Source organism: Chiloscyllium plagiosum, chromosome 2 (assembly GCF_004010195.1).
Source record: "Chiloscyllium plagiosum isolate BGI_BamShark_2017 chromosome 2, ASM401019v2, whole genome shotgun sequence".
Taxonomy (NCBI): Eukaryota; Metazoa; Chordata; class Chondrichthyes; order Orectolobiformes; family Hemiscylliidae; genus Chiloscyllium; species Chiloscyllium plagiosum.
In genome coordinates, this window is record NC_057711.1 from 138,935,899 (window position 1) to 138,959,742 (window position 23,844).

Below are 23,844 nucleotides of genomic sequence, written 5' to 3' on the forward strand. Positions count from 1 at the left end.
GACGGTTGGAGGAAGAGCGCCTCATCTTCTGCCTGGGAACCCTCCAACCACAAGGGATGAACTCAGATTTCTCCAGTTTCCTCATTTCCCCTCCCCCCACCTTGTCTCAGTCCCAACCCACGGACTCAGCACTGCCTTCTTGACCTGCAATCTTCTTCCCGACCTCTCCGCCCCCACCCCGTCTTCGGCCTATCACCCTCACCTTAACCTCCTTCCACCTATCGCATTTCCAATGCCCCTCCCCCAAGTCCCTCCTCCTCACCTTTTATCTTAGCCTGCTGGACACACTTTGCTCATTCCTGAAGAAGGGCTTATGCCCGAAACGTCGATTCTTCTGTTCCTTGGATGCTGCCTGACCTGCTGCGCTTTTCCAGCAACACATTTTCAGCCGTTTAAACTTGGAATTGTGCCCGCCTCCATCACTCCCTTTGGCAGCTTGTTTCACACACATACCATAGTGTGGCAAAAGTTGCCCCTCAGGTTCTTTTTAAATCTTTCCCCTCTCAGCTTAAGTCACCATAATGTAACTTTTCTCTTCTTTATTTCTCTTTTTGTATCTAAGATTTGTACCTAGGTACTTTAGCACCATGATATTGTAAACCTTTGACTGTACTTCTTTACTTGAGTACATGTGATAATAAAACTTCATTCTAATTCTAACCTTTAGACTCCTTACCCTGAGAAAAAAGACCATGACCGTTCACCCTGTCAATGCCGCCCCCCGACTTTATAAACCTCTATAAGGTCATTCCTCAGCCTTTGATGCTCCAGGGAAAGAGAGGCCCCAGCCTATTCAGCCTTTCCTTATAGCTCCCCTCAAAGGACAGTTGTATAATTTATAGAATCCCTAGAGTGTGGGAACAGGCAATTTGGTCCACTAAGTCCGCACCAACCCTCCAATAAGTATCCCACCCAGACCTGTTTCCCTACCCTACTACTCCTCATTTCCCATGACTGACGCACCTAACCTACGTACCCCTGAAATTTGAGTTAATCTGGTGAACTTCTGTCACACTCCCTCAGTGGAGGTTTATCCTTACTCTGGAATTCCTGTAGTTGTTGCTTTGTTTGCTTGTATTTGTTTCACTTATGAAGTAGTGGGATTTAAAGAATCTGAGCCAGAGTTCAAAAGCGGTACTTAATATACTTAATAGCATTTCAATTAGTGAAATATGCTTTTGAATTTGTTTGGATATATATTGAACGTATCCATAATGCCTGGATTGGCTCTTTTAAAACTTCTGATCTATGATCATTTGTCTGCAATGATTATGATCTATAATTTGCCAGACCATGTAAACCACTTGGAACTGACAAGTGTTGACATTATTCTGAACCAATGCATATTTCACATAATGTTTTAACAGTTCCAATCTGGATACTGATCGATCACAAGTTCCTGAACGTACAAAGCATTTTCAAAATCTCCTTTTATTCTTTTCCTTTTTTCTTGGATTCCTAATCTTGGTATAATTTTGCTTTCTTGGTTTATAGATCTGAAAAAAGGCCAACCATGACGTTTCCTCCAAGATTTCAAAAAGAACTTCAGGTGCACTTAGCAAAAAACACACCAAGTGAATATAGTGGTATGTGGATGGCTTTACTTCGTGCATTGTGCAATTCATGACCATAAATATTCAAGTAATGAATTTCAGTGTTAATAATGAAAACGTGCTCCATAATCATTTATAATTGCAATCTGAATTTTATGATGGTCTTCCTGTGCCATTGTGGTGTTTTTTTATATTAAATTATCAATTGAATCTCATTATTTATGAAAATAAATTCATCTTTGGTCTTTTGTGGTTCATGGAATTTCTAATGCCCAAATTGAAACCCTAAGAAATAGGAACTGAAGTAGGTTATTCGGTCCCTTGAGCCTACTCCATCATTCAGTAGGAACATGGTTGATCCGACACTCCTCACATCCATGTTTCTGCGCATTCATGATGGCCCTTTATTCTCCTCCTGATCAGAATCTATCCAGTTCACCCTTAAATACACACAATGTCTCTGAATTAAGGACAACATAAATGCCAAAAATAGTTAGGATTGATAACTATGTATTGAAATGTTTTCTCACGTAACAACTATATTAATTTTTTTTTACTTCAAAGCTTTTGTCTCGACCTCACCTAGATATTTTTGTCCAAAAGCTGTAACTGATGGTTGAAGGCATGTACAGAGCATAAAACAATACAGCATAGGACCAGTCCTTTGGCTTACTCTGTCTGTGCCGATCACAATGCCATTCTAAACTCTTCCCCTGTGCCTGCATGTGGTCCGTATCCCTCATTTCCCTGCCTGTTCATGTGTCTGTCTAAATGCCTCTTACATGTTGCTATCATATCTGCTGCGTCCACCTCCCTGGCATGCACTCCAGCACCAATGACCCTCTATTCTTTAAAAAAAATCTTTGCATGCACACCTCCTTTGCTATTCCCCTCTCACCTTAAATCTATGCTGCGTAGTATTTCCACTAAGGGAAAAAGTTCCAACTATCCACCCTGTGCATGCCTCTCGAATTTTCTATTTTGCTATCAGACTGCCCTTCAGCCTCACCACTCTAGCGAAAGCAAATTTGTCCAACCTCGCCTTGTAGCATTTACATTCTAATTAAGGCAACAACCTGTTAAAACCTCTTTTGTAATGTCTCCAAAGACTCCACATCCATAGCGTGGTGACCAGAACTGCACACAATACTCCAAATGTTGCCTAAACTAAAGTTTTCTCCCAACTTCTATGCTCGCTGCTTCAACTGATGAAGGCAAGCATGCCATATCATTTCTATCTTTTATCACTTTATCCACTTGTGTTGACATTTCAGGGAACTATGCACTTGCACCCAAGGATTCCTTTGTATATCAATGCTCCTAAGGGTCCCGTCATTTATTGCATACTGTGCTGTTGGATTTGACCTCCCCAAACTACCTCATCTCACACTTGTCCAGATTAAACTACAACTGTCGTTTCTTCATCCAACTTTCAAACTGATCTATAACCTGCAGTATCCTTTGACAATCCTCCTAACTATCCACAACTCCACCAATTTTCTTGCTATCTCCAAACTTACTGATCACACCATTTACATTTTAATACAAATAATTTATATACCAACAACAGTGATCCCAACACTGATCCTTGTGGAACATCACTAGTCAATAGACTTTGAGTCAGAAAAACAATGCTCTGAAACAACTTAGTGTCTTCTTTGAGCAAGCTAAATATGTATGCAGTTTACCAGCTCATTGTGGATCTCATGTGACTTCATCTTTTGCACCAGCCTGTCATGAAAGATCTTGTCAAATGTTTTAGTAAAGTCCATGTCAATAACCTCCTCTGCCCTATCCTCACAAATGATCATCATTACTTCGTCAAAAAGAACAATCAAACTTGAGACGAAACTTGCCCTGCAGAAAGCCACGCTGATGATCCCTATTAAATCCATTCTTTTCCAAATGTGATTAAATCCTAAGAATCTTCTCCAGTAATTTCCCTACTTCTGATGTAAGACTCACCAGTCTATCATTTTTTGGATTTTCCCTGTTCTCGTCCTTAAGCAAAGGAACAACATTGGCTATTTTCCCTCGAGGACCTCACCTGTTCTGAAAGATTACTTACAATGTGGAAACAGGACCTTCGGCCCAACAAGTCCACACCGCCCCGCCGAAGCGCAACCCACCCATTCCCCTACATTTACCCCTTACCCAACACTACGGGCAATTTAGCGTGGCCAATTCACCTGACTCTGCACATCTTTGGACTGTGGGAGGAAACCGGAGCACCCGGAGGAAACCCACGCAGACACGGGGAGAACATGCAAACTCCACACACAGTCGCCTGAGGCGGGAATTGAACCCGGGTCTCTAGCGCTGTGAGGCAGTAGTGCTAACCACTGTGCCACCGTGCCGCCCACAAAGAGGATGCAATGATCTCTGTCATGGTCCTCCGTCTCCTCCTTATCTCCCTTAATATCCTGCGAAAAAATCACATTAGACCTTGGTGACTTACCTACTTTAACATTTAGGAGACTCCCAACACCATCACCACCTTAATATTGACATACCCTAGAATATCAACGTACCCTTCCCGAAGCTTACCATCATCCATGTCCTGCTCCTTCAGGAATGCCAATGCGAAATACTCATTAAGGACCTTGCCCACTTCCTCTGGTTCCATGCATGAATTCCCTCCTTTGTCCTTGAGTGGACTTAGTCTTTCATTAGTTACCTTCTTGGTCTCAACATAGGCATAAAATATCTTGGAATTCACCTTAATCCTACATGCCAATGATGTTTCATGGCCTGTTTTAGCCCTCCTAATTCCTTGTTTAATTTTTTTCTCGCTTTCTTTATATTCCTCAAGGGCCTTGTCTGATTTCAGTTTCCCAAAACTAACTTTTTTTTGGATTAAACTGTAATTTATCTCTTGTCATCCAGGGTTCCAAAATTCTTATCTTTCATCGTCACCTTTTATCTCATAGGTAGCATGCTGGTCTTAACCTCTGATCAACTGGCCTTTAAAAGATTGCCAAGGTGCAGAACCATCCAGAATATAAATCATAGAATCCCTACCAGGCAGAAAAAGGCTATTTGGCCCATCAAGTCTGCACCAACCCTTTGAAGAGCATCCCACCCAAACCCCTACCCTTTTCCTGTAACCCCTGCATTTACCATGGCTAATTCACGAAGCTTACACATCCCTGGGAACTGCGGGGAAATTTAGCATGGCCAATCCACCTAACCTGCACATCTTTGGACTGTGGGAGGAAACCAGAGCACCTGGCAGAAATCCACGCAGACATAGGGACAATGTGCAAACTCCACTCGCAGTCACCCAAGGCTGGAATTGAACTCTGGTCGTAACCAGTGGGCCACCATGCTGCCCACTAAAATGTCAATAAAATTATACTTGCCCAATAAAAGGATACTTCTCTCTTCCAGAAGTATTTCAAATATCTGTGTGTGTTTCTAATAATTTGATCTGTGAAATTGTGCATGGGTAGTCTCTAGCAGTTAGAAACTTTTGCATGGAGATTACCGGATGATGGAAGGGAGGAAAACTGAGTGAATGGGCAAGAAGAGATAAAACAGTGAAAAACAAGGACAGAAAGGAAGAGGGACATCCATCAAGAAGCAGGTCCAATTAAGACATCAAATAGAGAAGAATTCAAAGGAAGGAAATGGAATGGTATAGTATCTTGAAAATCCTGAACTCTACTCCTTGCTTCTGTGTCACTAGGTTGTGGGTTCAATTCGACACTGGAACGCAAGCAATGCTGGCATGCCAGTGCAATAATGCGATTAGAATAATAATGTTTCAGGTACAAACATGAAACCCAGGCTCTGTCTATACATCAGGTAAATATAAAAGATCCCAACACACTATTGAAAACTTAAAGGGTCCCCATTGAGGTACATAAGTTATTTCTCAACCAATGTAACTAAAACAGATAACAGATCCTTATCATACTGCTGTTTCTGAGGCCTTTCTTTACCATCACTGATTTGTGGGGAGCAGTGGTAAACTCCTGTTTTGCAACAATAAAACAAAGAACTGTGGATGCTGGAAATCTGAAACAAAAACAGAAATGACTGGCAGCATCTCTGGAGAGAAAGCAGAGCTAATGTTTTGGCTCCAGTGACCTTCATCTAAGCCAGTGGAAGCTAGAAATAAATGGTATATATGCTGAACACAGCTGGGTGTGGGGTGATAAAGGAGTGAGAGGATAGGTGAAGATGAAGCCGAGAGGAAGAGAGTAGGCAAACAAAGGGAATAATATTGGTATACTAGGGAAAGAGAAAAATGGAGAATGGAGACCATGCATAGATGAAAGTGGGTTGGCTATGCTGAAAGCAGCCCATGTGATGACCAGGCCAGGGGTGTTGGGGTAGGATGAAGGTATTCAGGTGCTAAAGGTATTGAATTCTGTTAGAGAGTGCTGAAGGCTGCAGGGTTCCCAAGCAGAAAATGTTGTTCTTCCAGCTTGCACTGAGACTCATTAGAGGACTGCAAGAGGAATTGTTTTTCTCTTGAGTAGTATTGAAAGTGATGTACGAGGATACTTTTACTTGAAGCTGTCCATTGTGATGGATTTTGCTCAAGGGTTTAAAAAATGTATTGTTCATGTGAAGAACAAAACACTATTTGATGCTTTGTTTTACAATTAGCATCTTTGATGATCTTGTTGGAAATAAGACCTTAACATTCATCATGATGGTCATGTTCATCAATCCAATCTCCCTTTCTTTGCTGTCACTCATTCTCTCATTCTCTAAAGTTTTCAATTTGACATGCTTGATATAAGCACTGATTATCCTCTTGACACTTCAGCCACCTCTCAAAATTTCTTTTCAGTTATTTGTCGCTAATAGCAGGCTAACTTTACAATCTCTAATATCCCTTTATTCCTTGAGCTATGGGTCTTTTAAGTCTTTCTGTCCCTCGAACCTACCACCCAAATATATGCCCTCAGCCATTTAGATTCCACAATGTGAATTGTTTTCTTTCTGTCAGCCCACCTGTTACTTACAAATTGGATTTAAAATTCACCTCTTTCACCTCTAATATTCCTTCCTTAAGCTTAGTGTCTGTTTATTCTGATGATGTCATGACCTTCAAGGGTCATCTTGTTGACTTTTTGACCATTCTGTCATTGTCTTGCAAGGTCATTATTGATTGATTAGAGGAAGAGAATTTCTATTAGTGTGGTTTGTTTCCAAGCAAAACCTGCCACCTTCTGGTTGGAAATAATATTAGATATTGAAATGGCCATTGATTGATGCTTTGAATGTTTAATTTGATTGATAGTATGTGAATTGTCTCTTCTTTCAATATTTAATTTTCTTTCAATTACATCTAGTCTGACATGCATGTGTTCAGTATCCTGTCATATTGGTTCAGCATGTGGTAGAGTTCACAGCTATATGACAGCTTGAGGAATTATTGCTTGTTGTCTAATACATACAAATATAAATAATTAAGGCTGCTGAACACTAGCTACATAAACCCTAGGGTTACCATGACCCATACCAATAATGTTCAGGCTGTCTGTTAAATGAACAACCCCTATTTGTTGATTTGATCTTTTTAATTGTTATAGTGAAAACAAGTTATAAATTGTGGTGCTTTTTTCCTACATTTTTATAGTGGTTTGGAGTGATGACATAGATTCCAGAAAATCAAATTCATCACCGCCTCAATCCAGCTATGATGAGTTGATACAGTCTCGATTGAAGGAGATCATGGACAAATACAGTAATGGAATTTGGCTATCGAAATTGCCACAATTGTACAGAAAGATGTTCAATGAGGATCTTCAGCAAGATGTTTTAAAGCAGTTAGAACAATGGACTCATATATGCACTGTGAGTGGCATTTAGATACCTGACCAGTGATTGCTAAAGAGAATTTTGAATGTAATTTAAAATGTAGACGCACTTATCTCTTTTCCATTCTCCCACTTTGTTCCCCTTATCCTTTAATTAACACATTCCCTTGGAGAACGGTTGTTACTGAGAAGGAAGTATTAAACCCTCTGTTAATTAGTGGTAGATATTTTCTAATCCGTCAACGAGATGTTTGGACCAAATGGGACTTGAACCCAGGCCTCCTTGATTTCTGATACATCCACTGAGCCCCACCAGTGGCTTTTTATTGTCAAATGGATTGGTCCACTTGAACAATCTGATTGAAAAATCTCATCTGCTATTTGTCTGTGATGATTACTGCTTATTGGTCCTTTTAGTTGCTTTTGAAGAATAACTTTTCCAGCATTCTGATTGGTTTGTAAGTGCAACGAATTGTGTTGACATGGATGACTTCACAAAGCAATTGTATGGTGACCCTTTTTTGTCCAGTTAATATGTTTAGTGTTGCCAACTTCACAAGTCAAAAATAATGCTGAATGTCATTTGCTTATGCTGAACAAAAATGAAATCTTTCAAACAACTGATCAATCAAATATCATTTTATTTGCTACCTTTTTAAAGATTTATATCTAATTATCTTCACAGACATTATGTATCTCATTTGGGTTTTTATTGCCATGCTTGCACCCTGTCAGATTAAAGGGGCATCCAGTCGTAAGACTTCAATAGAGAAAGATTTAATTTAATTCCAAGAACTTTTAAGCAATCTATTTGTGATTACCATCCTGAAAGCTAAGTTTATTGAAGTATTTGAAACAATACTTGACAGCCATTAAGGCCATGAGAGATCCCCCAGTAAAAATATTCCGTAATAGAACTTCAGTTTTTTTAAAAAACAGAATTAACTTTGATTAAAATCTTGTTAATTTCAATTTATACTATTACAACACTAAAAGATATGGTACATGTGCCTGCATCAGGAGAGATTAACGCCATGCTTCTTATCAACTAAATCTGGTAAATAGTATATAAATCCGTTTTTCTCAATGAAGCACAATTGGTGTTCAAGGTAATGGAAGGTGCGAAATGATTCTAAACTTTGATTTGTATGTCGAATAAAATCATTGTTAACAAGAAAATAAATACAACTGTTATAAAAATACAATTCATTCTATCAGCCATGCATGACACTCAACAATCTTGCTTTTATGCTATGTTTTATCAGGTCCTAAGAATGGTGTAAAGGCAGTCATTGTTATTGAACAGGTAAAATAATATGGTATAGCTAGATGACTTGTTTTTGTTGGCTTTTGTTGGAGGTGGATAGTCAGCTCAGTCACTGGGCTCCCAGCTCCTCCTTCAAGTATTAGAATGGGATAGTTCTCATCCCACTTGGCAGGCAGGCTGCTTATGTTTCATATGAAGGATGATATATCCCTCATCATAGTATCTTGTTGTGTTGAAGTCTGAAGTGAGGCTCGAACCTACCAACTTCTGACTTGATTACAACTATGCTAAAATTTGTACTTGTCACTAGACGTGAGGAGGTGATGGCTGAATGGTATTATCGCTGAACTGTTAATCCAGAGACTCGGCTAATGTTCTGAGGACTGAGGTTTGAATCCTGCCAAGGCAGATGGTGGAATTTGAATTCAATGATTTAAACAAAATCTGGAATTAAGAATTTATTGATGACCATGAATCCATTGCCGTTTGTTGGTCCACTGATGTCCTTCAGTGAAGGAAGCAACCATCCTTACCTGGTCTGGCCTATATGTGGCTCCAGACCAACTGCAATATGGTTGACTCTAAACTGCAAGATGGACAATAAATGCTGGCTTCACCAGAGATGCCCACATCCCGTTAATGAAGTTAAAAACTCCATAGACCTAGTTACTGTGTAGAAACAAAAACAAGTTTTCAGTTGAAGATAATTAGTTTTGTATGCAACAGTTCGATTGTAGAAGTCTGTGAAGTCTTTCCTGTAGATGTAAGATGGGTACATGGAGCCCTATGTATGACTGTTATCAGTCGGATTGTTCCACATCTGATTTTTCTTGTATTCCATCACAATGTGACATCACCATCTTCTGCCATGGCACACATGCATTTCTCGTACGGTTTGAAGTAAAGCCTTTGCTATAATAAAGCGCACATTAGAACAGTTTGTCACTTCTCCAACTTAAGTTTCTTGGTTTCTACAAAGGTTGTTAGTTCACCAAAGTTGCTACTTGAAGATATCAATATTGGAAAGAGTCTTGTATCCCTGGTTTTATCTGGTTTTTGCTAGCTTCTCTGAGGTATCGCCTTTTCAGGTCCTGGACTATGCGTTGTTTGAAAAAAAACATTGTTGTCAGTCTCTGCATTCACATATTGCAACCAGAAAGAAATGTTTGAGAATGAAGAAATTACAACTGTGTGCTTATTTTCATATCTGCAGTTGGTTAAGCCCAAGACATTGGGAAAAGCTATAGTATAAAATTATTGCGCCCTCTGCAACTGAGCTTCACCAACTCAAGTGGAAATATGAACCTGTGACGCTAATGGAAAATTGCCTGTAAAGTCTTCATTACAGGTGAGCATTGTACTCTGGCTATGGTCTGCTAAATCACGATTGGTCTTCAAAATGGACAGTAATTAGAAATAGCTGTAAGGCATTATAGTCATAGCTGAAGGATTATGGTTACCAGAGATGTTCAGTTAGCATGTAACCATTTAGATGAGGCGCAGTAATTTCAACCATAAACAGCCTTACTGAGAGAGATGGTTACTTTTAATTGTATTATACGCTGATCTTTTGCCATAGATATAGTTACATTTGCAAATACTTTGCTTGTTTGCATGTGATTTTAAAAACTGCAGCGTGGCTTCTTTTAGTACTGTTCCACTTAGCTTGCCTGAGCTTAATTATATTTGTAATGTCTCTGAAAGTCCCTATCCCAAGTGGACTTATCTCTTTTGTGCTTTACTATCTGTCCACCCATTATATCTGTGTGTAATCAGTTGGATTTCCACTTCAGTTAAATGTCTTAAAGTAATTGCTGTACATAGTCCACCTGTCAGGGTGAGTTTTTGTGCTAATTGGGAATAATTCTCTCATTTTATTTTCTATTTGTCACATTTGAGCAGTGCTGTATTGCATCCATAAAACTTAGACTGGAGCAAAATAATCACAAAGCTTTCATAGATTATGTCAATCATTGAATTTTCAAAATGCTATAAGTGCCCCCTCCCCCTCCCCACAGGCTGGGCCTCAGCATCAGTTCAAATTCCCTATTCCATTGTTTGATGAGGCATCTTTTATGAATGCTTTTAAGAGTGACAATGCACAAATTATTTTGTACTTGTATCTACTGAAGGAACACTTACATTAAGACTGACAAACTAATATTTCCTTACTGATGCAAGCAGCTTTCTAGCAAGCATTGCAATTTTGCTTCTGCCCTTAATTGTGAGCTGTGTGCAAAAGCAACGTCACAATCATTGACAAGAGTGTCTAAAGGCAATAAATTAGAACAAAACCTGCACTGTACTGCTGAGAATAAACAGTATTGCTAAAAGTGCATGAAATCTGTAAAAAGATGGCTGCATATTTTCAAAGTATGGTGAGCTGATTTAAAATATTAATTTGATAAGTGATAATGGTGATGGCATTTGTGTTAATATACTTTGCTGATGTATCTTAGAATATCTTTACAGATTCTGAGTTTGTCTTGAAATAATGCTCACCTGTGACATAGGTTTTACAGGCAATTCTCCACAAAGCATTGTGTTGCAAGTGATTGAAACTGTGTTTATAATGTGTAATGCAGAAAAAAATGGAAGTCATATAAAAAATTAAATTAACCATGCCTTTTTTACCAGATCAGTTCATCCTATCCTTACATTTTAGAAAACCGATTCACTGAATTCTTGCTTTTGTTCATTATTGTTGCATTTGTCATGTGTGAAAATAGAAATTGGTGCTTGGTGCATTGTTTCACTGTACCTGAAATTTTAAGCTGCCCTTGCCCTAAATGGTGGAATTGTATTCTGCTACTGCATCTGAGTTTAAACAGAGCATGCTAATTGCATCTGACTGGTACTGCTTTGTGCTTGAACATGAGATTACAATTATCTGGACTCTTATTTGTGATTTCTTTCTAGTCTTTCTTTACTATATTTTGTCGTCTCATTGTTTTTTATTGATCCACCTTTGTCTCTGCTGCAGGGAAACAGTTTCCATTTTCAATACTCCCAGTTGTCCAGAAGCTCAACGTTGATGCTTTTTTGAATTTTGAATATTTGTAGATTGGAGCTTGTTTTTCTTCCCCAAGTTTGGTGATAAAGATATAAGACAATTGTGTGGACAATTTCATTTTGAGAAAATGAAGTATAATACAAACAGCTCACAGGATGGAAATAGAATTCCTCAATGGTTTTGTAGGTTTATCTAATGTATAGCTTGAACCATTCAGACAAAGATGATATAAATTGTTTTCCATGTCTCTGCTGAATTATCTATCAGCTGTGGTGTAGTAGTTAACTGGAGAGTGCCTAGTTTTGCATTGGGAAAGAAAAGCATCAACCAGTGTCCCCTCCTGTGAAAACTGTTGAATGACATCTGGATATGCTTCTGCGTGAATGTCATGAGGATTGAGTCAGACTCCAGTCAGCTGTAATTTTCACCATTCTCGTGGAATGTCACAGTAACCTATTGGGGTGATACGGTGGCTCAGTGGTTCGCACTGCAGCCTCACAGTGCCAGGGAGTCAGGTTGGAATCCAGTCTCCTGTGACTGTCTGTGTGGAGTTTGCACATTTTTCATGTATCTGTGTGGGTTTCCTCCCATAGTCCAAAGATTTGCAGGTTAGGTAGATTGGCCACGCAAAATTGCCCATAATAACCAGGTTAGTTGGATAAGCCGTGAGAAATACAGGTTTACAAGGATCGGGTGGGGTGGGGTGGAAGGGTGGGATGCTGTTACGAATGTTCACGTAGACTTAATGGGCTGAATGGCCTGCTTCTGCTCTGTATGGATTCTATGATTCTAATTACTAGAAAGTCACTACCGAACTGTACCCATTAATAATCAATCTTGAGAAGAAGGAAGAAGTTGAAGCAATGAGGAGAAATAAAAAGAAACGGCAGGGAGTTGGGGAGTTTGAGAGATATCTAGGAACAATGATTGGTTTAAAAAAAATTCCCTTATTAGGACAATTGGTAAGAATAAGTGCAAGACCAAAAGCTTTGACGTGTATTATTTCACCAATTCTCAGGTTCTGTACTATGATTATTTGACTAAAATTTGTAACACATACATCAAGCTAAACCAGTTCATTATTTCTCTGAGTGAACTCAATTTTCTTGATTGCCAGTTAAGCCCAGCAAATTAGCGCAACATGCAAGGCTGAAGCATTTGAAACAAACTTCAGTCAAAATGAGGAGTGGATGATTCATCCGCCTTTCTCCTGATGTTTTTGCAGTTAGTTTTCAGACTATTTGATTCATTCCACAGTACGAAGAAATGGCTGAGGCACTGGACAAAGCAAAGGCTATAATCCCCGCTGACTGTCATCCCATTTTGACCTTACCAAGCTGTTCCACTAATACTACAATGCTAGTACTATCCCACCAGTCCATATTCAATCTTCACACAAGTGATGAAATCTGTAATTGTCAGTGCTATTACGTAGCACTTGCACAGCAATAACTTACTCAAAATGTTAAGTTTGGGTTATACAAGGGTGACTGTACTGCAGACACTTGAGGGAGGAGTGATTGTCCTTCACATAAAAGCAGCAATTGCCCAAGTATGGCCATCAGTGATTATTTTCAAAATGCAAGTCAATAATAATTTTGGGTGAGAAGGTGGAGTCTTCACTCATGTTTGTCCTATCATGTGTGAAAAAAATGGCTGTCATTGTTGAGGTCAACCATCTCAGTCCCAGCATTTCTACCCTGGAGGAACCGCTGTGTCTATATATGGTGGCATGAACCCAGGCTGCCTGAATCAGAGGTAGGGACACTACCACAGCATCACAAGAGACAGTGTTCTTCAGTGTCACGTCCTAGGCCTATCCATGTTCAGTTGCTTCATAAAGGACTTCGTCTCCATTCTAAGATAAGAACTGTGCAATAGTCAGTGAGAATCTCCCACATTCAGTAGCATTTGCAACTCCTCAGACACTGAAACGATTTGTGTCTGTGATGTAGCAAGACGTAGGCCATGTTCATGATCTTGCTGATGTACGGCCTGAATGTTACTTCTAATTAAAAAGTGAGGCAATGACCATTTCGAGCCAGAGAGAATGTAACAGATCCCTTGATTTTCAATGACATTACCAGTGCGGAATCCTGCATCATCATCATTCTAGAGGTTACCATTGACCAGTAATGGAACTGAATCAGCCATTTAAATACTACAGCTACAAGAGCAGATCAGAAGTTGTGATTTCTGTAGTGAATGACTCTGCACATGATGTGACTGACTGTTATCCATCCATCATGTATCTCCAAGGCACAGCCAGAAATAGAATGGAATACTGGATGAAAGGAGATGCATTTACACTGAAGATTCTCAACACAATCTAAGACAAAGTACATGCGTGATTGTTGTTCAGTACCACCATAGGTGTTCCCGACATTGGCAGTGCACGTTAATGGCAGTGTGTGCCATCGACAAAATGCACTATAGCAGCTAACCAAGGCTCCTTGGATGACACCTTCCAAACCTATCACCCCTCATCACCTAGAAGGGCAAAGAGCAGCAGATGCATGAGAAGACAACACTACCTGGAAGGTTCCTTCTTAGCCCCATGCTATCTTGACTTGGAACTATATTGCCTGGCCTTCACAGTTGCTGGGTTAAGGATCTGCAATTCCCTATTTAACAGCAGGTTGATCCTCAATACTGGCACCCTGCAAGAAGGTATACTCAAGCCCTCTACAATACTGTCTGTACAACCACAACCATGTAGCCAAATTCAGTATGAATGAACCCTATCTATGAGTGTGGTGATGACACCATTGTGGTAGGCCGATATCAAATAATGATGAGTTAGGATACAGGAAGAGGATAGAATGTTCAGTGTTCTAGTGTTTTCTCTGTGTTGGCAAAACAAAAGAACTGATCATTGATTGCAGGAGTAAAGGAGGAGGACCTGCCTAAATCTCCATCAATGGAGCTGAGGTGGAGAGGGTTGAGAGCGACAAGTTCTGAGGAGTGATGATAACCAACAATTTGTCCTGGACTTTACACATGCAGTGGTCAGGAAGGCACAACAATGCCTCCTCTTCCTCAGGTGGCTTAAGAAATTCGGCATGTCCATAAGGACCGTCCCCAGTTTCTACAGATGCACCATAGAAAGCATTTATTCGGGCACATAGCAACTTTGTACAGCAACTGGTCTATGCAAGACCATAAGAAATGAAGAAAGTTGTGTGCACAACCCAGACCATTATGGAAGCCAACCTCCCATCCACGGACTCCATCTACAGTTCTCATTGCTGCGGAAAGGCTGCCAGCATCATCAAAAACCCCTCCCACCCAGTAATACTCTCTTCTAAGCTCTTCCGTCAGGTAGAAGAAACAGAAGCTTGCACAACAGTTTGAAGAACAGCTTCTTCCCTGCTGTTATTAGACTGCTGAATGGACCTCTCGAATTTCAAATCTAATGCTGATCTTGTTTTGGTTACCTCCTGTGCAGTTGTATCCTTGTATTCCTTGCTTTGTCTAAGCACACGTCCTTGTTCGCTAGATCTGCCTGTACCGCTCACAAAACAAAGCTTTTCACTGTACTTAGTACATATGACAACAATCAATCAATCAATCAATCAATCATTGGGGATGGCCATGCATATTATGGACTCCAACCAGTCAAGAAGGTGGCTTACTCCTACTTTCTCAAAGGCACGGACAATGAACACTACCCTTCCCAGCCAGGCATCCAAGGAAACACAATGAAAAATAACATTTAAATTTAAACATGTATAGACACCGAAAACACAACTGACGTTCTTGTGTCCCTGAGGGAATCTTGCATCAACTTTTTACGAGAACGCATTCTGAACTGTCTTATCATTTCGTGGCTCTCTTTTCAGTGCTGAGGACAGAGTTGTCTGATACTTCTACCTTTTGGATGACCTTAACATTTCACTTGGGTTATAGAAAATGCAGTGTTCTATAAGGTAATGATTCTCCGTGCCTACAAGGAGGATGGGACATTAAATTGATTTGAGTTAATGTATGTAGATCTGCGGCTCAGAAACCAGTCTAACTCACCTGAGGCCATTTGCTGGCTCAGTAGCAGGAGCTGGGTCTGAGGTTGAGCTTGAATTTGATGGGTGCTTCATGAATAGAAAAATAAATGTTATCTTCATTGGCCTATACTGGTTATCTACATTGAAAACAGGAGCTCCTTTTTGACACATCCATGACCCGCATGTGTTGGTCTGATTTCTTATCAGTTCACTTGGTTCCAGCATCAGTCCATACTCTGCATGATTTACCTATATACAATGGGCTAGGCTTTCTATCCTCTAGATATGAATGACGTGAATAATCTAGCCCTTTGTTGCATCATAATAAGCTTTATCTCCTGTTGTGTTGTGCTTCCAATTCACTCAATGTTTCTGCATTATCCAACTCAACATCGCTCAGCTCAATTTGGCTTGATTCATATCCTCTCCTGTCTTCTTGCATCTATATCCAGAGAAGTCAGGTATTTTGAATTTTGTAGATTAAATTTGTTTTACCAGTTTAGATGTTACATTCTAAATTTTTGGAATGCAGTTTAATAAGGTGATCATATTAATCAGTTGCTCTGAAAAGCAGTCTGAAGGGAGAAAGGGATATATATGTAGAACAAAAGAATTGAGCTTATTCTATATAAATGCTCAAAGAGAGGGAAGATCTCCAGGTTAAAGCTGTTGGGCAACAAATACTTAGATCCATGTCTAACCATGGGAAGTAGTTGTTACTCTCAAGTTTAAATGAGCAGGGCTGCCCACAGTATAGTTTTCCAGATTAAAGCTCAGGCAGTGAAAAATGAATACAGCTTCAATATAGAAGCATGTTGTTACATATTTGCTATGGTAACCAGATGTATTATATTAATAAACCTAATGAGAAGTTGATGCAAAGGAAAATGAGGCTGCTGTTCCCACTTGGTACCACTTGATGTTATGACTGAATAAGTCCGAGTCCGGACTGAAATCTGGCTTGATACCTGATGTTGTGATTTTTTTATTTCATTTATTAACAAGGTGGTCTTTCATTGAAAGGTGAAAGTGAGGACTGCAGATGCTGTAGATCAGAGCTGATAATGTGATGATGTGTTGCTGGAAAAGCACAGCAGGTCAGGCAGCATCCAAGGAGCAGGAGAGTTGATGATTCAGGCATGAGCCTGAAGAAGGGCTCATGCCCAAAACGTCGATTCGCCTGCTCCTTGGATGCTGCCTGACCTGCACTTTTCCAGCAACACATTATCAGGTCTTTCATTGAAATACAAGCATGAAATGCTGGTTTTAATAATAAAAGTAACTTTATTATGCACAAGTAATGAAGATAAGTAAAATAAACCAAGCTATTTACTTATAACGCAATCTGAAAGAATTCAAAACGTGCAGTACAAATACAATCCCATTAATGCCAAAAGAATCCCATTACAGCACTGCATAACCAGAAATAATTCCCTTCTATCTTCCACACTCCCTTCAAGCATCTAATCGTCTCTTTCTTGATCCATCATAAAGCTTTGACTTTTTCAGCTTCACACAACCCCTTCAGTGTTTCCATTAACACTTCTGATCTAGAATTTCTAACCTGAAGTCCTTACACTAAGGTATTCTCTTTCTGAACAGTCCTAAACTACTTTCCTTTGCTCGGATTGATCCAGCAGAGGTGGCAGAACAGTGGTATGCAGTGAGAATTGAACTATTTTGGGAGTCCTCAACATTGATTCCTGACCCCATGAAGTCTCGTGGTGCCAGGCCAAGCATGGGAAAGGAAACCTGCTGATTATCACATACAGTCTTCGCTCAGCGAATGAATCAGTACTTCTCTAGGTTAAGCAACACTTGAAGCATGGAGTGTGGCAAGGGTGCAGAATGTACTCTGGGTGGGGGAATTTGTGTTCACCAACAAAACTTGATCAGGCCAGTCGAGTCTGAAAGGCCATTGCTGCTAGACTGAATCTACAGCAGGTGGTGAGGGAGTCAACAAAAGGCAACAACATATTTGACCTCGACCTCATCCTCACCAATCTGCCTGCTGTCAGTGACGGTAATGGTGAAAGTCATTATCTCCACAAGGGCTGTGAGGTGATGTCCTGCCTTCACATTGAGAATATGTTGCATTGTGTGCTGTGGCACTGTCATCATGCTAATTGGGACAGCCTTCACATAGGTCTAGTAATTTGAAATTGGGCATCCATCTAGTGCTGTGCACCAGCAGCTGCAGAATCATAGTTGAACTCAATCTCCAACCTCCCCACTCAACCATCACCATCAACACTGGTTCAATGGAAAGCACAGGAGGGCATGCCATGAGCAGCACCGGGCCTTGCTAGAAATGAGGTGTCAATCTGGTAAAGGTATGAAACAGGACGACTTGTGTGACAAGCAGCAAGTGATAAACAGAGCTAAACAATTCTACAACAAACAGAACATATCTAAGCTCAGTAGTCCTGCTGCATCCAGTCGTGAATGGTGGTGGACAATTAATTCAATGGAGGAGGAGGGTCCACACACGTACCCATCCTCAATGATGGGGATGCCCAGCACATCATTGCAAAAGATAAGGCTGCAGCACTTGCAACAATCTTCAACCAGAATTGCTGATTAGATGATCCAACATCCATATGTCTGCATAATAAAACTGTTCCTGTATAGCTGCAACACTGGCATCGGTCTGGCAATGTAGAAAATTCCCAGCAATGTCCTGTACACACAAAACAGGACCAATGTACCGTGGTCAATTCTGTCCCATCAGTTGACACTATTATTAATAATAACATTATGATTGGTGTCATCACAATGCTATGAAGTGGTACCTGCTCAGCAACAGCCTGCTCACTGACACCAAATTTGGTTTCAGAAGGACCGCTTGGCTCCTGACCCTTTGCCACTTTAGTTAAAGCATGGACAAAGAGCTGAACTCCAGAGGTGAGATGAAAGTGATTGCCTTTAACATCAAGGATGCATTTGACCAAGGAATTTGGCATCAAGGAGTCCAAGCAAAGCAGGAGTCAATGGGAAATGGTGTTGGTGTGGTCTCGCTTTTGGGTGGAGTCATACCTAACAGAAGAGAAGATGGCTGTGATTGTTGGAAGTCAGTCAACTCTGTTCAGGGTCATCTCTGCAAGGAGTTCCGCAGGGTAGTGTCCTAGGCCCTACCACTGCCAGCTACTTAATTAATGACCTTCCTTCCATCAGAAAATCAGAAGAGGATGTAATAACTGTGCATTGTTCAGCGTCATTCACAACTCAAGTACTGGAACAGTCTATGTCCAAATGCACCAAGACCTGGACAATAAAGTGGCAAGTAACCCTTGCACGACACAAATGTAGGCAATGACCATCTCCAGTAAGAGACGATCTAACCATTGCCCCCTGAATACGCCACTATACCATCCTGGGTGATATTAGACGTGAACTGGATTTAGACATGTAACTACAGTGGTTACAAGAGCTGTTAGATGCCAGTAATCCAGCAGCACATAACTCCCCAAGCCTGAACATAAGCCAGGAGAATAATAGAATGCTCTAACATCTCTCAAAAAGCTTGGCACCATCGAGGATAAAGTAGTCCATTTGCTTGGCACCACATCCAGAAATACTCATTTCCTCCATCGCTAACACTCAGCAGCAGCAGTGTGTACTGCTAACAAAATGCACTGCAGAATTTCACCAAGAGTCCTTAGCACCTTTCTTCATCTAGGACAAGAGTAGCAGTTACATGGAGACACCAACACCTGCAAGTTCCCCTCTGAGCCAGTTACCATTCTTACTTTGAAATACATCATTTAATTCACTATTGTTGGGATCAAAATCCTAGAGTTCCCTCCCTAACTGCATTGAGTTTATCTACAGCACAGAGACTGCAGCGGCTCAATAAGACATCTCAAGGTCACCCTCTCAAGGATAGTAGTAAATGCTTGCCCAGATAGTAATGCCTTCATTACATGAGTGAATTTAAGAACAAAGGAACTATTTTACACATCCAACTTCCATCAAGGCTTCTTCAAACTGCCCCAAACTGAAATTAAAAAGCTACCTTCCAAACTGTAGTGTATCCACTAAGCTAAAAAAAAAAACGATTCCTGAATCTTTTATCTGAAAGCCTCATGTCCTACGTGGTTTACTTCATTTGCTAATGAACACTCCTAATGCAAACAAAACCCCATTACTGGTCAGAAAGTCTCTCTCCATAATTGTGTTTGAGAAGAAATCATCATGCCTACAGAAATGCTCAGAATTTAATGATTAATTCCCCTTCAGACATACATACCAAAATCCACACTCACTAGCTCAACTCCAAAATATAAATGAACAATATGAAAATGTAAATAAATCTCACATCTTGCATCATATCTACATCATAAATTTTCTTCACTTGATTTTCAGTGCAACATTTGTCGTCATTTTGCATGCTTACCATCATCTTGGAAAAATATCCACCCTTGCACTTAGATTATGGACTCGTTAATTCAAGGTCTGGGCTATATTCAGAAAATATTATGATTGCATATTGGGTGATATACCAGTAGCCATCATTTGAAATATGATGTCCTGTGTTTGTTGTTCTCATTTTTTGTTCAAGGGATGTTGACATTGCTGGCTAGGCAAGACATCATTACTCATCCGAGATCACCACCTTTTGAAGGGACATGTGCTGCTGCCATGAAATGTTGCAGTCCATGGTTTAGAGGAGGGAGTGGGTTAGCCCACCGACAGTGCTATTAAGGGAGTTCCAGGATTTTCATCCAGCTGTGTTTATTGCTGATCTATAGTTTTCCTGAGCGGGTGATGATGTGTTACTGCCTTAACCTGCTGCAAACCTGTTATGATGGAGCTACCATAATGATAGGCAAGGGCATTTCAAAGCAGGGAATCGAAGGCCTCTGATACTCTAGGTTTGAAAAAGTACTTTCCTTTAAACAGCAAACATTTGTTTCTCGGAAAGAGACTTTGCAGCATTAATGCTTCGTCTGCAAATATTCACCTGTTCATCCTGTATAACACTTGAACAATTTTCATGGAATCCTCATTATGTTTTTTGTCAGTATGCGCACTAACCTTTGCAAATAAGTCACAGTTGTTAATGCAATTAATTGGTTTCTTGGCCATCAAAGATAGTTTCAATTATTAGAGTTGGAAATTTCCCATTCACTCCAATGGTTTCCAGCAATTTTGTTGAGAGTCTAAATATCTGTAGGCTCTTAGGAATGAGGATCTATTTATTATGTAACCATAAAAAGTTATTTCATCAGGTTTCTTAGGTGATGGTCCTGGAATGCATAACTTTGTTGAATACTCTAACTCCTTCTATAGGCTGGGAGCCCACTTGTACTGATTCCATTGCTGCTTTAGATGAGATTTGATTTACTTTGCACAGACCATTATATCAAACCTGGAGCCCATATCCTTAGGTGTTCAGATCACAAAACCGTTAGAGCTAACCTAGAAATTTTAATGTCAGTTGGTGTTCTGGTGGTATTTCTCATCGAGAGGGGACACAAGGGTGTCTGACTCTGTTTCAACCAAGAAAAAAACAAGAAAACTTGAGGCTGGCCTAAGACATCTGTAAAGGGACACTGTTTATGCACTGTTTAAAACAGCTAGGAAATAATATGTGAAGCCTCCTGCTTGCACTGCAGAGGGGGGACAAGCCTCTGTTTATGAGGCATAATCTGGAATTATTTAAATCAATGTTGACTTCAAGTCTGAATGGCAACATGGTTACTGAAACAGTTGGATAACGTTTGACCAACTGAATTATTTTCTTTGTGGTGGATAGTTTGTAATTCATATATTACTTTAAAAGTGAGCAATTCAAATGCTTTTATATTTGAACAAATCAGTGTCAAATTATAGGTGCGGCAAACCTTTTGAGGGGTGCAGTATTTTGGTCCTATATAAAAATGAGTTGGTACATCCTATCGTCGTGCCATGGCAACCTTTTCCTTTGTAATCCTACAACAACTTAAAGCTCATAAGGGAGGATTGTGACCTTGATCTAGCTCATAACAATAGCATATGATGCACTTAATTACCAAATGATTGGGGATCCTCTCAAGATAAATTTTGCCAAGTAATAGTGCCTTCAATATTGGCATTTTGGAGGACGAGAAAGTAGATACAATCACATTGTTCTTTCACTTAAGCCCAGTGGTACACTGGTTAGTATCACTGGAAGTTTAGACACAGTTTCTGAACACAAAACATTTAATGTTTTTTGGATGCTGACTGATCTACTTAGTCCCAGGATTATCTGATTTTTTTTTTAAAACACTTATGTATTACCTGATTTGACAAGCGCAGTTTTCATTTTTTGGACAGTTGTTTACACTCAATTATTTTTTCTTAGTAAAATAAGTGCCTGTAGATGGACAGCTTTGTATTGTACTAAACTTGTGTTATTCTCACTACTTTATCTAGGTTGAAAAGTCAGCATCTAGTGGTTTGGCAGAATTGCTGCTTTACCCTGCAAAGAGTGGCCAACAGCAAAAGAAGTCAAGTTTTCATCCAAAGTCAGCTGATAAAAAAACGGATATATCAGTTTCTAAAAAAAGTGCAGCTCAAGGAGGGAAACTAGTTGCACCTAAAAGCTTAGTTCCAAAGGATTTTGAGGTGAAACAAAAAGTCATTAAGCTATTACAGAAGTACAGCAGTGGACTTTGGGCCAACGCACTTCCAAAATTGTTTGAAGAGACATACAAAATGCAGTTTCCTCAGAATATTTTAAATGATCTTGACTGCTTATCTGACATTTGCACCGTGGATTATGCAGTGTCCGGCGATCGCAAAAAGGCAATTCTTTATGCAAAAATGGTTAAAACCACCAATGAGCAAAATGATAAACCTAAAGAGACACTCCCTCCAGTATTGGTGACTCCCACTGCTTTGGTGAAACCTGAACTGAAAGAGGTCATCAGTGAGGAACAGTGTGATCTAGGACTTCAGTCTCACAAAACCTGTAGTGATCCTGAACATCTGGCATTAACTGAAAATGAGGTGACTGTGGTTACGAGTGAACTTAAAGAAAGTTGTTCGATGCAATCTTTGCCTTCCCCACTCAGCATCCCTGCAGAGCAATTCCCGTCCGTGTTGGTTGTTGAACTTCACAACACCTCTGAAGCTGTTATCAGGTGAGCCTGTCTCATAATCTAATTTTCTAGTTAAATGTAAGGAGAACACAATTGCTCTTCGCATGAAAGAATCTGCCAAGTTTCAATCAAGCCATTAGGTATGCAACATGTTTAAGCGTCTGTTGTAATTTTGATATTTGCCAATATTATAGTTTATTCCATTTGTTATCTCGCCAGTTATTTTATTTCCAAATAAAAGCAACACAGTTGGCCCTAGGTAAGCTCTTTCCACTTAAGCAGTCAATTTTATATTTTTAGTACACAGTTGACCTCCTGTAACTTTGCTCATTGGCTGAGACCAGATTATGAATTTCACATAGATAGTCCTGCTATGGTTGAAATAGAGGTAGACAAGCAAGGGGCTGGAAGAACACAGCAAACAGGCAGCATCAGGAGGTGAAGAAGTCAACGTCTCTGATGTAACCCTTCAGGATTGGGGGTGGGTGTGAGAGGAGCTGCAGATAAAGTGGGTTGGGGGAATGGTGGTGAGGTGGGGAATAGATGAATACAGGTAGTGGGAGCAACATTCCCTCAGTTTGCGTTTGGTCTCCCCGATGTAGAGGAGACCATATTGGGAGCACCTGATACAGTAAACTAGGTTGGAGGAGAGACAGGTGAAGCGCTCTCTCACTAAGAAGGGCTGTTTGCATCCCTGGATGGAAGTGAGGGGGGTGGTGTGCCAGTAGGTTTTGCATCTTTTTCTTTTGCTGGGGAAGGTACATGGGGGTTTGGGGGATAGGGGAGGGTGGGATTTGGTGGGAGAATGGCATGAACCAAGGTTTGGCAAAGGGAACAGTCCTTATGGAAGGCAGCAAGAGATGGGGAGGGGAAGATGTTCTTTGTGATGGGGTCTAGTTGGAGTTGGCGGAAGTGTTTAAGGATGATGCATTAGATGCAGAGACTGGTGAGGTGGTAGGTGAGGATAATGGAGACCCTATCTTTATTGTGTTTAGAGGTGGGGGTGGTTCGAACAATAGAACAAGGAATGGAGGTGGTGCAGTGGAGGGGTGTCTGGATGACAGAGTGGGGAAAAGCATATTGTTCAAAATAGGTGGACATCCAGGCTGCTTAGGAGTGTAATGTCTCCTTGTCCAAGCAGATGCGATGGAGGTGGAGAAATTGGG

The 23,844-nt window shown here is 40.3% G+C and overlaps 1 protein-coding gene across 2 annotated transcripts in view; it reads left to right on the forward strand.

Annotated features, from left to right (window-relative positions):
- The window catches only part of LOC122564384 (tudor domain-containing protein 7-like), a 123,672-nt gene that overhangs the window by 42,375 nt on the left and 57,453 nt on the right, over window positions 1-23,844 (forward strand). For both annotated transcript variants that reach the window (XM_043719169.1, XM_043719178.1), the window contains exons 5-7: window positions 1,495-1,586; window positions 7,150-7,367; window positions 22,011-22,720. In XM_043719169.1, coding sequence (XP_043575104.1) covers window positions 1,495-1,586; window positions 7,150-7,367; window positions 22,011-22,720 — 1,020 coding nt within the window. The remainder of the gene's footprint in view (window positions 1-1,494; window positions 1,587-7,149; window positions 7,368-22,010; window positions 22,721-23,844) is intronic.